The 17127-nt window shown below is 38.3% G+C and overlaps 1 protein-coding gene across 1 annotated transcript in view; it reads right to left on the bottom strand.

Moving 5' to 3' along the window:
- POLA1 (DNA polymerase alpha 1, catalytic subunit) overlaps positions 1-17127 on the bottom strand; it is a 197561-nt gene that overhangs the window by 62271 nt on the left and 118163 nt on the right. Inside the window, exon 35 of the mRNA XM_030469196.1 lies at positions 448-564. Within this exon, the coding sequence (XP_030325056.1) occupies positions 448-564 (117 nt within the window). The remainder of the gene's footprint in view (positions 1-447; positions 565-17127) is intronic.

The raw sequence follows: 17127 nt of genomic DNA on the forward strand, positions 1-17127 counted from the left end.
CCTGAAAATACTTAGCACTTTAGAGCATCCCCAGAAGATGGCATGAAAACCCACCTCCAGCTTGAAATTCACCAAGTTCAGTCAGGTGACAACCAGTCTGCAGAAAAGCAGGCAGTTGTTTTTGTTTCAGAAGGCTGGGTTTGTTTGCCTATTTTAATTTACCTGCATTCTGGCAGAAAAATTCCAGCAAATTCTAGTTTGCTGACCAAATGCTCATCAGCTGGAAAATTTCCAAACACAGCAGCTGCATGGCATGTTCTCTTCACAGCAGTGAGAACGCAGCATCAGTGTGGAGTAGGAAAAGCATAAATGGTCCCCTTTAAACTAAGAAACAAATTAAGAATTCCTGCTTAATCCTACTACCTTTGAAGGACAGAGTTGAAGGAGAGGTGAGCTTCATGAGAATCTTGCTCCACTGCTGTCATAGCTTTCTTCTAAAACACTCACCTCTGGCCACAGAATAGCCTTCCTGCAGGCCTGGCATATGGGACCACTCCTGGAAAAACTCAAAGGAAGCCGACGGGTTCGATTCCGGCAAGTTGGCTCCTCACATATTAACCAACCCTGTAGAAAGGGAGAATGTAGAAGAACATAATGTTTTTTACCATAAATTCAATCAATAGCTTCTTTTTACCCCACCAAAACACCAAATAATATTCAAGGAAGAAGAAAAAAAAAGCCAACTTTAGCATTCTCTGTGAAGCTGATATTATAACATGTATAAAGAGGTGAAGGTCCTGGTTTACGGTAACACAAGGACTGGTGGAGAACAAAGCTGAAATCCAATTCCTGCTTCCAACTCCCTCATTCTGCACACTATCATCATCTCTTCCTTGAAATAAACTGAAACCTCTGCTCTTCTCCAGTTCAGACAACATTAACATAAATCAAAATTATTTTATCAACTATGTAGACCAGACAGCAAGGCACCCCAGAAACCTGTAACAAATTAAATTTCAAAGTAAAGTGTAATTTCCTTGCTTGTACTTTAGAGTAAAAAAAACAGTTTAAACTTTTAGGTTTTCTGATGACAGCCAGTAGCTTTTTTTTTTTTCTTCTCTTTTATTAAAAAATAATATTTGAAAAGAAAGCTATCAACACTTCAACATAAACTGTCTCACTGAGGAAAAACTAACATTTTGCTGAGTTAAAAATCTGTGCCACCTTGCTCTATATCAGTTCAGGGAGACAATGCAAAAGCCTTCTCTGAAGACTAAAAATGAAAGAATGCTTCTGGGATTGGTAATGATGTACCTTTTGTACCAGCTGCAACCACAGGTTAAACCAATGCCACACCTCATCTTGAAAAACCACCAATAGCAGATACCTAAGGAATAGTTTAAGAGAAAGCACACAGTAAAAGTTTTCCAGATGGTTCAAGGACCTTCTGAATCACCATCTTTATGCTCAGTGGTGGTTGCATGCATTACTATTCTCACTCCAATGAACTTTAAGTGCTTTCCACACCAATGTAAATGTTTAGCACCTACAGCATCTTGCAGAATAGCTACACAATGTATGAAAAGGTATCTTTTCATACCTGAAGTTGTTTTTTTTCTTTTCTATTGCCATGTAGTTTTTCTGTCAGGAGAGACTAGGAATAATCATCTGCATTCACCTTTTCCATGTCACTCATGATTTATAGACCAACATCACACTCTCTGCAATCAAACTCTTTTCCAAACCTCAGTCTCAATTTACTTAGGTGTTGCATAGATGGAAACCACTCCACATCTGTTACCCTTCTCCAAATCTCTTTTAGATCCTTTTTGAAATAAAAGGGTGGGGGAAAATGGGACAAATGGGGATGGAGATGAAACCAGTATTTCATACAGTATTTGGGATGCTAGACAAACATGAATTTTTACAGAAGCAATAAGGTTTTTAAAACAATTTACCATATTGTTCTCTGCTCCTTTCTCTCCCCAAGTTCTCTTTGCCTGGAGCACTACTAAGCATTCGAGCACTGAGCAGTCATTTTCAGAAAGATACTTCTCACCACCCAAGAATCATAATTTTATGTATCACTAGTAAGTCAATAAACACATTGTATGCAAAACTAAGATTGCTCTTTTAGCATATGCATCACTTAATGCTCCTTAGCAGAGGATTTAATTTTCCATTGTTAACTGGTAAGTCAACTTGCTATCATGAGTTCTTTCTGCAACTCTGCTCAAACAGATGCTGCTTTTACCATCCCTGAGCAGCTCAGTACTGTCAAACAGCATTTCAGATTCTCAGCTGTTGATGTTTCTGCTGGGAATAATGGCTGTTAATTTTTGCCTCCGTTTCCAAAATTTGTTTTTGCTGCTCCTGCAAAGAAGTTTAATCTAAACTAAACTATGATTCCTGCTACTTTCACAGAAATATTCCAAATGACAGAACAACTCAAAAAGTTGTTTGCTTCTTCTCTTCTCACTGGCTCTTTAACAAGCTGTCCCAACATTATTCCCTGGAAATTACTTCTACCTGATTTCCAAGACAGCAACTCAGGTTTTCAGTTACTATAATGTTTCCTACCCTTCCAGTTTCCACAACACCACCCAGAACTATTGCCTATATCACCATCTTGCCAATAAATCCATAACAAAAGCCTTCAACTGTATACTTTTTCTGGCTTTCATTTCCTGGAAATTCTGGTGTGTTGGCAAAGCAAGCCTTCAGTAAAACTTGACCTGTGTTTTCTTTGCTCCCTGGCATGGCCAGAACTTAATCTGTATTATGTACCTCCATAATCCAGCATACTGATTAATTATAACTATTTCAGTAGCCTAGCTTGAAGTTAGATTTTTTAATTACTTCATTGTGGTTTGGAATTTGTGTGAAGGGACACAAACTTGTCAGCTTTATCACTTTCTTCAATTTAAAAATATATTCTTCTACAATATTTTCAAAAGTACTAGATGTCAGATTCAGCTTTTATTTCTTTTTTATTAAGATGACATCTCAGATCCTTTCCAAATAACTTCAGTTATTCCATAGACTTTCTTCTTTCACCATTTTCCCAGCCATACCATGCCCTCAAATTATCCCGCTTGGTGCAAAGTCCATCAAAACAGTTCCTGTTCCTCTTGCAGAGAGGAGATTTATGCCCTTGTAGGCAGACCAGAAAACCTTTGTGGGGAACTTCAAGCCAACAGCAAGGTAGGTAGCACTACCTACAAGGTGTGCTCCAGTCTGTAATGCAGAAATTTAGTCTACTAATATATGCAGTTAGGGTTTATTTCATCCAACTCTGGATATCTAAAAGGTTAATACCCAGTCTAAGCTATGATCCCTTTAGGGTAAATTAAGGCAGAAAAAAAGAATCTCCAAAAAGCAATTCACCTAGCAGACTTTGGGACAATGCAAACCTGGCTCTAGACTCTCTTAATAAAAAACATGGGTACACCTAATGGCAAAAAAAAAAGCTTTTTAGGAACAATATGATCAGTGTATTTGATCACTATGTTTGAGTTTTATTGTTATGCAGATTAACAATGCAAACAATTACATGTTTAACACTGCACAGTGATGAATTTCCAAGTATCCAGAAATCTGTGGATTTAATTTTGGCCTCTTGTACAACTGTTGCCCTAGGAGTCCTAGTAACACTCCCCTAGTCACATATAAATTATTTATGACAGATATTCCATGAGCAACATCAGAAAGACAGATACTGCTCAACAAGAAAGAGCTACTTTATCAGCAGATGATTCACCATGAAAACTCCTAATTTAGGACCTGGCCTAACAGACACCTGACCTGTGTCTTCTGAAGTCAGTAGATACAAATGAGCCTCAAGTGAAAAAGGTAAGCTTCAAAGTGATTAGCTTTGGCTTTGCAAACAAACCAAATATTGACTGCTAAAAGATGGAGGTGTTAATCTGTTCACCTTTTAAAAAATAATTCCATTTTAATAGACATGGAATAATTTTCTACCAAAAAGGCTACTCTATGATAGCACTGAGATTTTCATTCTTACACGAGTCTGAGATCTTCAGTCATTCTTATACGAGTAGTGAGAATATATTATAGCCAATGTGAGGGAAAACATCAAAACATTTCTGGAAAGGATAATGAACTGTCACTGATCTTTCATTAGGTCATTTTTTGCAGACAAAAGCTCTGGTCTGTGTGGAAAGCTTTTTAGGTCATTTTTGCTTATTATGTAGCATCACTGCCTTCCTATGAAACACTTGGTTGCAGTCTCACACGAACAGGGACTTAAAATACACATCCGGGCAGGGGGAGGCATGGAGGGTGCCCTCACCCATTCCAAAAGTCTCCTGTTTAAGAGCATAATTGTTTCAGCTGTAACTGTGAAAAGATCTGTGCGTACAAAGAGTACACCTCATGATTCAAAACATATTAAATTACTTCACTTGAACTTTAAAACAACTTGTGATACTAGAAAAACAAAGTATGGATAGTGCCAGATAGTAAGGTATTTAGTTAGGGAATGCAAGTGCAACTGAAAAAACAAAGCCTGGAATGGGAGCAGCATCCAAACTTCAGCTGATCACAATAGACAACCATGAAAATAATGCATGACAAAAGCAACAAGTGTGTTTTCTGTCACCTGCTGGTATTTTTATCTACCAATTAAGAAATGAAGGACTACACCCCTTGCAAAGTACTGCTTCTACTGTATTATGAGGGAGTGCACAGATGGTCCACCCAAACTACAATTGCATAATAATATTTGAAGTAAGGTTTTTTTATGCAGTCATTTTAGTTTAATGCAGTCACTGTTGAATAAAGTGCTGGGAACTTTCCTGGTCACAAAATACAGGTGAAAAAAGACTGAAAAGCCCTGTTTAATATGAAAAACAGTAGCTTAGGATAAAAATAAACATTCCAATTAAACACCTTACTATTATGCTTGTTTTCAACTACAAAAAAATGACCAAACCCTACAACTTTCACTGAAAAGTAATTTTCTCACTAACTGTTTCAAAAATTGGTATCTGAGTTGCTGCCTACAAGAAACAAACCAAATGTTACACAGCTAGTAACTAAATGTCCCTTCAACTCATAAAGAGAACAGTTAATGTCATTTGTATAGACTTCCTACCAGTTATAATTAACATTAAAGAAGTCTTTTATTCTTTGTCACCTCCCTATTGAGGCCTTATTTGAGTTTGTTTGTACTTACTATCTGTTAATCTCTCTTAATAAATGACAACAATAACTGTTGCTATTATGCATGGAAATTAAACATGTAGATAACTGTGTGAAGGGAGCTCTTTTTTAAAAAAGCAGTATCAGAAACATGTAGCTCTTTATGTCTCTTGTTTTCCTTTGATAATTAAGCCATAGCCTTGATATGGTTTAAACAAAAAACTTTTCCATGGACATGCATGTTGCAATCAAATTCAATGCATGCATTATGTTCTGATTCAATTTGTTCAAGTGCATTATTGTTAACCCCTATTGGATTCATGCCTGTCATCTTCACTGGCCAAACAAAACCAATCTTTCATTTCCCAGCAGTTATCACAGAGTCTGTAAATTAATTTGCAACAGATCAAACAAAATCATAATAGGAAACCTTCATTTTCGTTCTACTTGGTATCTGCAACACTGTGAGAAATTAAATACCAAGTTGACAGGAAAAAAAAAAAGTAACTAGCATTTTCAAACAGTCTACAAATGCTTAGTTCAACTTACAATATTTTTTAAATGTATGCAAAAAACCCCCACAACCCAGGAGTAAATGCACAGTATAAAAGAAAATCCCTCAAGAGTACTATGTCCACAAACTGTAGCTAATGGGGAGAAATTTGCCAGTCAAAAGTAATTTTCTTTCTTTGTAAGTGTGTTCTTGAGAATTAGACTCTCACATTCTAGTGATCAACAATCATTATAAGTACTACCCCAAATACAGAGGCAAGTGGTTTTGGAACAGCCTTTCAAATAGAAGTTGCAGAAGTCAACAACACACATTTATTAAGCTTTATCTTAATAGAGTTTACAAATTACATTTCACAATATAGCTGCCTGCTACAGTGGAGGGGTGGATGTGCTTCTCTAGGACATATAGTTCTGTGTCTGTTCCTGCCTTCACAGCCTGGATGCTGAAGGACTAATAGCTCTTTGGAAGTTCACATAGAATGAAAAAAGGGGTACTAAATAGAAGATGCAAGCACTAACAATTATTCAGAGTCACAATGAGTCACTTTGGAGTTGAGTTGAAAATGTAATTAGTGCTTGCTTCTCTACAATCTTATTCTCCATTGAAGACAAACCTAAGGGGGATTTTTGCAAGTGGGATCTTTGTAGATGATGTCCAGTCTTCAGATGGCTGTGATACCTCACCTCAAGCACACTGGATCCTCACAGTGATCTGAAGTCATGACCTTAAATCACCAAACCCCACCATAAGGGAAGTGTAGGAATGCAACCTGGACATGCTTTCCTAGTCAAGCAGCATAAGCTCTCTGTTCTTGTCAATGATCAGCAAATAAACTTTTGGAAGGATGAATGTGAGAGACAACACAATGAAAATATTCTGGTTTAGGCATCATTATGAGTTACTAATCAAGCGACTCAACTCCAAACTCCTCTCCTTTCAGGCTACTCTTAAAAAACCTATATTATTTCCACTTAATCCAAGAGCAGAAGCTTCAAACCCAGTTTTCCTGTCAATGTCTGTTATTACGGATAGCAATGCCTGACAGGGCAAATCTGGTTGAAGTGGTTTTAAATTCCCTGGAGGGATGAGGTTCCACCAATATTGCATTATTGGGTCAAAGCTGAATGGGTCAAATCATTATTGGTATCAAATCTGATACCCCCATGCAATGTTTAAAGATAAACGTTTTTACAAAATATTTTATATTAAGTTTCTTGTAGCAACAGAAGACTTGACTTGGTGATCTGAAAGTTATCAGTTGTACTTGCAATAACTCACTCTACGCTGCAGGTGTGTTCTCCCTGTCACATCTGTGTCTCTGCAAATATCTGAATGTCTGGGGGAGGAGACAGATGTTCCTTAGTAGTAAACTGCATCTCAGGAATTAGAACTTGAGCCAAAACCTGTCTGCACATTCTTTGGCAAATGGTTTGACTATTAGTAGCAGATACATCTTTTAAGAATTACACCACAATTTTACATTTGAAACACCTGTGTTGTATCAGTATCAACTTAAAGATGAGCTATTGCTGTGAAGTCAGGAAAGTTTTTCTGCTGTGTACCAGAAACTTAATTAAATAATTTCAACTTTTTATCTGCCTTTTTGTTTGTTCAGAACAAAGAAACACTCTAGTAACAGCACTGACTTGATCTAATTCACTTGCACTGTGTTGGTGAGAGTTCAGAAGCACTGAAAATCTGAATGACAGTGTAAGAACTACCGTGATGCACTGAGATTTCAGTAGACAACACAGGCTTGAGTGACACCTACCTGCCACTATTACAATCCCAAGAAGAAATCCCTTCAGGTCAAGGATACTATCATAAATAGTAAAACAAGATTCCCTCCAGGAAACTTTCCCATTTAGCAATGTAAATCCAGCATAAGTCCGATTCTTCAGGCAACATCCCAGTTTTTCAGGGTTTTTCAGTACCTGGTAAAAACCTCAGAAACCAATTCTACTGCTGCAAGATATGAGAAAGGCATAGACTCATTAATTTTTTTTAAAGGTTTTCTCAAGACAGAGGACTCGATGAGGCAATGATTGGCTTAATCAGAAACACACTATCCTCATCTGCAGGGCAAGTAACTCTGTGGCACCCTGGTGCCTCTCTGCTTCACAGACTTTCTCTAGCTGCTCCCAGCTAGCTGCTTCATCATCACTGTTCTGAAAGTTGCTTGATCATTTTTAAGGAGTAATTCATCACTGAGACTAGCAAAGTAGACTCAGTAGAGGACACTTTGATCAGGAGGGCCCAACACAAGTGTTACCTTAAGACACCTGACAAAGTTTTATCTATGGTGTCTCCTACACAGCCTAAGCAGAGATGGCCATTCCTTTGGAACTTGTACCTAAACAGCCCAGAGACTGAATTATCTGAATTTACAGAAGACTGGATCTACATAGGAAAGGAACACCTCACAATGTCTAAAATTCTTCCTCTTGATCACCCACCCTGTTTGGACACAGGAAAGAAAAGATAAGTGAATTCTTCATTAGTGAAGAAATCTGGAGATAATGTTGTCAGAAAGGAATTTGAGGGAAACCAAAGAGAATATCCTTGCACAGAAGAGCATCATATATGGAAAATAAGCCACCCAGCCTCCTTTCTCACAACCTAACAAAATGTCTACTACCAGAAATCAAGCCTTAATAAAATCATACAACCACCAGCTTCTGAGGAAACGGACTATTTTTTTAGCCCTATGAAAGATAACTACCAGAAGTTATAGAAGAAGAAATAGAAGGTAGGCCTGCAGCTTTCACAGATGGAGCATCTTACACTTTTTGACATTCTTCCTGACACTGATGGAAGTTCTTGATAAGGAATGAGCAGGAACACTCTATTGACAAGAATCATGCAAACCAATCCTAAAAAACAAAGTAATGGAGCTACTAGAAGCAATCAGTGATGCAGATTCTGAGTCAGTAATTTTTTCACAATACTGCAAGGCTTCATATTCCACACACAAACCAGATACCAAAAACTAATAAAAACTTTGAGACCATGAGAAGGACCTTTTTTTGTCTTAGAAGGAAATCTAGGGGAGCTGCAAAGCCTCTTCAGTAAGTAGGTTCTGATGTATATAGATCTCAGAGTAGTATATGGATAGACACTGTCATTGATACAGTAGTTAAAATTCCAACCTTCTTCTGCACCTTGTCATACACCTAACCAGGAATTACTGGTAAAGCTCTCTCCACTTACTCTAAGATGTTACTATAAAGACTGTAAAGTCAGAAGCCCTAATGATAGGTTCAAAGATGCACCACAAAGAAGAAAAGATCTATCTGATTTTCATCCCAGAATCTTCAAATGTGAAAGAAATTCAAACTTAAGAGTGTGTGCAAGTTCTCATGAACTGCCAAGCATAACAGAAACTTTTATCTAAAAAATATCTTAAAATTATCTAACATATTTATACTCAAACTTAAGTATATAGAACAAAGATCATATTTGATGATGTTTCAAGGCTTTATACTGCTGTCATTACTCTAACATTTAATCATCAACAGATAATAAATTCCTTTGATAGTTTTACAGACTCTTCAAATAAATTGTTTCATAAAAAACTGTGTCAAGAGTCTATTATTGATGCTAGCAGACTTAGGCTTCTGTCTTTTTATTTTAAGTGGGATAGGTACCATATCAAACATGCTACCAAGCTTATTCTAGCTGAAAGGAAAGATAATGCAGCATGTTCTTAGAATGGTGAAGCATCATAGGTTGGCATAAATTCCTTTATAAATTTATCCTGCAGCTTAAATTCCTGACTCAGTGAATGCTTACTCCATGTCCATTGGTATTTTGTTAGGTGTTGTGTACACTTGACTTTTAATTTCAAGAGGCAATGCAAATAGTTTTAGTACCTATTACCACAGAATCACAGAAAGTTAGGGGTTGGAAGGGACCTCGAAAGAACTCCCCTGCCATAGCAGGGTCACCTACAGGAGGTCAGACAGGAACACATCCAGGTGGGCTTTGAATGTCTCCAGGGAAGGCGAATCCACAACCTGCCTGGGCAGCCTGGTCCAGTGCTCTGTCACCTTCACAGTAAAAAAAATTCTCATCATGTTTATATGGAACCTTCTATGCTCAAGTTTATAGCCCCTGCCTCATGCCCTCATTGGGCATAATAGAGAAGATCCTGGCACCATCCTCCTGTCTCTCCCTTTACATAATTATAAACATTAATGAGGTCACCCCTCATTCTCCTCTTCTCCAAGCTGAAGAGACCCAGCTCCCTCAGCCTTTCCTCATAAAGCAGACGTTCCACTCCCTTAATTATCCTGGAGGCTCTGTGCTGGACTCTCTCAAGCAGTTCCCTGTCTTTCTGGAACTGAGGGGCCCAGAACTGGACACAATATTACAGATGTGGCCTCACCAGGGCAGAGTAGAGGGGGAGGAGAACCTCTCTCAACCTTCTAACAAACCCCCTTGTTATGCACCCCAGGATGCCATTGGCCTTCTTGGCCACAAGGGCACATTGCTGGCTCATGGTCATCCTTCCATCCACCAGCAGCCCCAGGTCCCTTTCCTCATCACTGCTCTCCAAACTGTACTGGTTCCTGGGGTTGGTCCTACCAAAATGTAAGACTCTACACTTGCCCTTGTTGCAATTCATTAATTTTTTCCCTGCCTGTGTAGGTACCTCTCAATGGCAGCACAGCCTTCTGGGGTGCCAGCCACTCCTCCCAGCAAACTTGCTGAGAACACTCTGTGCCATCATCGAAGTCACTGATAAAGATGCTGAACAGGACTGGACCCAGCACTGATCCCTGGGGGACTCCACCAGTCACAGGTCTCCCCCTGGATTCTGCACCATTGATCACCACTCTTTGGGCTCTATTGCGAATCCAGTTCTCAATCCATCTCAGTGCAGATTTTTCTATCCCACATTTCCTGAGCTTGCTCACGAGGATGTTATGGGAGACTCATGGGAGATTGTCAAAAGCCTTGCTAAGACTATATCCACTGGTCTCCCTGTATCTACCCATTCAGTCACAACATCATAGAAGGCTATCAGATTAGTCAAGCCTGATTTCCCCTTGCTAAATCCATGCTGACTACTCCTGATAACCTTCTTCTCTTCCATGTGCTTAGAGAGGACCTCCAGAACAAGGCACTCCATCATTTTTCTAGGGATGTAGGTGAGGCTGACTAGTCTGTAATTGCCTGGATCTTCCTTCTTGCCATTTCTGAAGACTGCAGTAACACTGGCTTTTCTCCAGTCCTCAGGCCCCTCTCCTGTTTGCCATGATCATTCACAAATGATGAGAGTGGTAGGGTGATAACATCAGCCAGTTCTCTCAACACTCTTGGGTGCCTCCCATCAGGCCCCATGCCCTTGTGTACATTCAATTTGCAAAACTGATCTCTAACCCCGTCTTCACTGATCAGTGAAGCTCCTCCAAGCTTTCTCTCTTACATCCAAGGGCTGGAGTTCACAAGGGCTGGTCCTAGAAGTAAAGACTGAAGCAAAGGCAGCATTCAGCAACTCTGCCTTCTCTGCATCCTCTGTTATCAGGGCTCCCACCCCATTCAGCTGTGGGCCCGCATTTTCCCTGTTCTTCCTTTTATTACTGATATATTTGAAGAAGCTCTTCTTGTTTCCTCACACTAGCTTCCTCTGCTCGTTTGAGTTCTAAGAGGGCTTTGGCCTTTCTTGCTGACTTCCTGCACGCTCTGACAACATCCCTGTAGTTCTCCCAAGTGACCAGTCCCTTCTTCCATGAGCTGCCAATTTCTTTCTTCCACGAGACTTTCTTCAAAAGTTCCTTGTTGATCCATGCAGGTCTCTTACTACTGCTACCTGATTTTTCACTCAAGGGAATGCACCTATCTTGGATATTTAAGTGATATTTTAAAACTGACCAACTTTCTTGAGCTCCCTTCCCTTCTGGAGTCTTAGCCCATAGGATTATAGTAACAACAACTGAAATTTGTACCTGAAATTTATATATAAAGCTCTCTATAGTGCATTAAGAGACCTGGTAGACAATCCAGTGTGGTATGTGACTATTCAGATCACAAGTAAAGATAAGGAACTATTTTATCAACTCACTATTGGCCATTGATTTCACATCTATTTTTCTTTTTCTATACAATAAATATTGTAGCTGGTTCCTCATCCAGAAAAAATAGGTTACATTGCCCCGTATGAGTATTTTTAGAGTCTGATGCTACCTGATCATCCAATTTATGGAAAAAGTAAACAGGGACCATGGCATTTCACACTCCATTTCATGCTGCATCACTTCAATGGAAGTTGAAGATATTATTTCAATTTATTTTCAAAGCACTTCCTCATTTTCAGAGCTTCTTGGGTTCTGGCCTATATAACTGAACTGAATTCAGCTGTGGGATGAAGTGCATAAAAAATACACCTATAAAGGAAATTCCTTTCCTGGAAGGTTCATTCTGCTCCTCTTGAATTCATTGTCCAGGCTGATTAATGAATAGAGGTGATGCTTCAGGAAAAACACAAAACTGTCTCTTAAATGAAAGAACTGTAACAAGGATAAATGAATTGCTTTTGAAAGTGTACCACTTGAAAGCAGTACAGATTGTTGGTTGTATATCCAGTATTATTGTCACAGGAACCACATTAAAGGATGTTATCAAATTGAAGCACTGTAGCCAACAACTTCCTAGTGGAAGGCAAATAACCACCCAATGAGACAGTATTGTTAGTAAAAGAGAAGTATACCCTCTCTAAAATAATATCTACTGAACCCTCCTGTTCTCAGAGACACTCGTGTCTATTGTCTCAATTCTCCGTTGGAAAGCTGCCAGCCCAGACTAAACAAAGGCAACTGCAGTCCACGGGAACAGCACCTTCAAAGGACCAGGCTGTGAGGATGCAAAGCAACTACACAAACTGCAATGGAGGGCAATATAGCTACACCCACTTACAACTTTAAAGAAAGAATGACAAAGTAAATACTACCTGAGTTACTCAGAAGAATACAAAGTGTCCTTCTAGCTTGAAAAAGCCAATTTCAGTAGGATAATCCTAGAATCAACGAACGGTTTGTGTTGGAAGGGATCTTGAAGATCACCTTGTTCCAACTTCCCTGCATGGTCAGGGACACCTCCCACCAGACCAGGTTGCTCACAGCCCCATCCAGCCTGGCCTTGAACACTGCCAGGGAGAGGACAGCCACAGCTTCCCTGGGCAACCTGTGCCAGTGTCTCACCACCCTTTAGTAAAGAATTTCCTCCTAATACCAAATCTAAATCTCCCCTCTTCAAGTTTTAAACTGTTGCCCCTTGTCCTCTCTACTTCTAGAATAACAGAACCTGTGCGTTCCAGGTGACCATTATGGAAAGTGAAGCTCCCCTTTTGTACTTAACTGCTCTGATATAAACTACCCAAATAAAAAGATCCAAACCTAGTTCCTTTTGGATATTAAGGAAAAGGCATTTGAGAGAATTTATCCTACAACAAAATTCTGTCCCATAAGCATACTTTTTAGGAGTTCTTTTGGTTATCTGCATACCTCAAGGTCCCATCAATAATGCATCCCTCTTGTGAAGCCAGCCACAAAATACTATATGCCTATTTCTATGCTATTGGAAATGAAAGACTGTAAATTTTCAAGAACGATCTTTTGTGATTTGGATACTGCAAAATAACATAATTTAAAATGCTTTTTAATATAGAACTGAAAAATTGTTTGAAAAAAACCACCCAAGATTGAAAGAAAACCTGATTAATGATTAACGTCTAGAAAATAATACTCTACTAAGTATAACTCTCAGCAGTATCTGTCATATCAGTTTGACCATTAAAAGTCTTGTGGGAGGGGGAATCAAAGCAGGAGATAATGGAAGAAGTAAGAAATGTTCCCTACCCTCCCCCGTCCCCTGAAACCTAAATGCTCAAACTAACATAAAAATGCTTTAAACAAAATCATCAAACAAGACAGAAAAAATATCTTGTAGGTCAATGTAAGAGTTTTACATGTTATTAAAATTGATTTTTTTTTTTAAAAAAACATCTTTAAATGTACAGTCCCATGTCATTTCATACAAGTTATTTGAAACTTATTGATCTCATTTGTGCAAAGACCAGGCTCTGTCATCTGCCTGCTGAAAGGATAATAGAGCACTCCAAACCATTATGATAGGTTTGATGCAAACAGTGGCCCTCATTTAAACACATTTAATAGCACCACAGGTGGACAAATTCCAGCCTTAAGAGTTGCACATTATAAACTAAATCAGCAAGTATGTTCTGCTTTACTTCACACCAAAGTCAGTACCTCAGTCTTCTTACCTTTAGTACAATGAGGATCTAGGTACCAAAATACATGACCCAAAAAATTAAAAAGTAGAGCACAAGTGTTCATAGGTTAACATACTCCTCACACAGAGAAACAGGAATTGCCAACAATTTTATTTTACTCAAGACAATCTGAAAACAGCAAAATGGTATTTCAAGCAAGCAACTGGGAGAAGGCGTGCTTAAAATGACTACTTCTTGAAAACTACTTTGAAAAAGATGTCCTATGTATTTCTCTATGGAAAGCTAAAACCAACAGAAGAATATTCAAGTCCATTCTGCAAAATATTCTCCCTATTCATACAACTCAAAGCAAGACATATTCTTAGGCTATAATAGGTCACAACTAAGTGCAGTACCTTGCTTCAGAAAACGTTTTGCTTTGTCTGTCAACAGAGCACAAAGAGCTTATACAGCCCATCCCTGTATTGCTTATTAAAGAATCTAGCAACATACAAACAGTAAGAGCTCAAAATTTGTTAAAACCTGTGTCTCTACTTTGATTGGAAAGCTAAAATACTTCCGTCTCCCCTCAAATGTCTGTATAGTCCTTGAATTTTTTACTGTCTCACAGACTTTTCTTGTGGGAAGTTCAGAATGACAGCAGATGTAATTCAGAACACACAGAGATTTTACTCATGTGCCTGACAGTAACAGCTCAGGTTTTGTCACCTCAAGTATACATTTCAAGTTGGCAAAGCAACAAAAATATTGTTTATATGAAACACATCTTTGCAATACAGTTACAAGCATTGCTAAACACTGAAGGAGTTAATACCTTGAAAACTTTAAACACTATAAACAACATCCTTACACAGATATGTAAGTTTAGAAGTCCTCAGCCTAATGAAAGGTAATGGCAGAGAAAGTCTTAACAGTCTGGTCACCTTAAACTAGAAAAGTTTAAAGCATTTAAAGCATTGCTAAGCAGTGCTTGTTCATTTAAGTTTAATTATTTTCTCCTTGAGAATGGCACTAATGAAACTGAATATCTTTCATGGTTTCGAAGAGCAGTCTGAATGGTCTGTAAACAGGACCGGGGGCAGACAAGAGAACTGGCTGAGCCAGGGGGTTGCTAGGTGATGCAGAATGTAAACCCACAAACTTGTTCAGGTTTACTTTGCTTTCATGCTGCTCTCACACAGGCTCTCCAAAAGTTTTAAGAATTAATTTTCAGGTAGCTATTAAAAAAAAAAAGCAGAATAATTAAAAAAAGAAAAAAACCTTAATCCCCTTCACCCCTTCTCTTGCCTACCCCAAAAGGAAAAAAATAGGAAAGCGATAAAGTAATTCACAGCTTTAAAGTGCAGGCAATCCAGCCAGTGTTTTGAATACGGCAACAGGAAGAGGACTATTCCCTCAATGTACTTCTAGGCAGTTGTTGAGAGCTGGTGATTATGAAGAAATTTCAGTCTTTTCACATCCATTTTTACTTTGGTATATGTAAATAAAAATGATTCACGGAGAAATGCATTGGCTCTTTAAAATACTTAAACTGAAAATGATGTTTACCAGCATTTCCACTGCAGTTTACAAAAGCAAACTTTTCAGCATAGCCATGTGTTTCTGTCCTCATCCTGCTCAGAGCTGTGGGTTGTGGTGGGTTTTTTTTTTCATTTTTTTCTAAAGTATCTGATCAGAGATTGTCCGGTAAGAGCACTTTATTAGATCATCAGTCAGAGGGTTTTACAAGCACCAAGAGCTATGGGCTCAAATGCAGCACATCAGTTTTAATAGCCGTAGGTCTAATAGTAAACTGCAGATACTGCTGAGAACTTTCCATGCACTGAACTCTTGAAAAAGCACCATCTCTCAAGCTTAAATGCAGCTGCCTCTTTCAATGCCGCAAATGGGTAAATTTGACAAAAAAGCCACCATTAAGACTACATGAAAGGCTCAAGACAACATCCTTTCAATGCTTTGTACTTCAGTAATCAGATGTACTTACTCACCCCCTCCCCCAAACCCGATCAAGAACTATTTCTGAATGGTAGGAAATAATTCCACTTTGTACATCTTTTAGTTAATCAAGACTTTCTATTCAGCAATTTGACCTTTTGTTCAAAACAGGATTATCAGTTTTTTCGCCAGTTACCAAGGGCGACTCGCATGGTGAACATAATTGCAATAATTTGCAAAACACCATGGCAACCCACATTACAACTAGGTAAATACTGGTCTTTTGTGCTACATTGTTATTTTCAGAGATGCTGAAGTCAAAGAACGAATGACAAATGAACACAAAATTTATATTTGCTTTGTCTCAAAAGAGAAGAAAATTGATAACAAGAATTGGGGGGAAACCGACTACAGCTGTAATTTCTAACTTGATTAATTAGGATGGTAACAGTCCTTAACAGTATATTCAACAAACAGCCCTGACTTAGTCTCTCCACCCACCTCTCTCTCTCTTTCTACGCTACTACCACTAACCCCCACCCCAGACAAATTTTTTCAGCTAGGAGAACAAACAACTCCATTTGCTCTTTTCTTCAACTTAATGGAATCTTTAATTACAGAATATTGTTCTCCTGCTCTTCATTACACTGAAAACTGAAAGTGAGAGAGAAAGGAGGAAGACAGTGCCAGGCAGACAGGGTAGCTACAGTCGTCTGATCTGCCTTTGCTTTTTTTGTCCACTGAAGATGAGATGGCATTTTAAAATTTTTTGGGGGGTTGTTTAAATATTAGGAGCTGCTGTGTAGCAGGTAATTAAGTAAACTATTTAGTGCTCAAGTTCTCTCACTGGCAGCATTAGTAAGACATGAAAGCTTAAGTAAAGTCATGAATAAAATCTAAAATCAGAGAGGAAGCAACTGATTACAAAGAAAAAAAAATCTTAAAATAATCAAATTGGGTGGTTTCTAGCAGAATATCTACTGTATCAAAACATTTCCCTGTGAACAGTATGATATTCTTAATAAACTAACATTTTAACTTATTTTCTATATAATTGTAAGGAACTGATTTTTACAGTAGAGGCCTCTATTAAGACTTAAAGAAGCTACATGAAAACAAACTATTTCAGAAATATGTTACAAACACAGAAATAAATTTGCTTAAGAAAAAATGCTGGAAACAGTTACTAATTGACTTCACAATAGATTTTACATGTTACTAATTGACTTCACAATAGATTTTCTACATATTTCTGGAGCATGAGTTCTGTGCTGAAACATCTATTATGCTCCAGAGAATTGACTGAACAATTTGGAGCCTA

The sequence above is a fragment of the Calypte anna genome, chromosome 1 (genome assembly GCF_003957555.1).
Source record: "Calypte anna isolate BGI_N300 chromosome 1, bCalAnn1_v1.p, whole genome shotgun sequence".
Classification (NCBI taxonomy): Eukaryota; Metazoa; Chordata; class Aves; order Apodiformes; family Trochilidae; genus Calypte; species Calypte anna.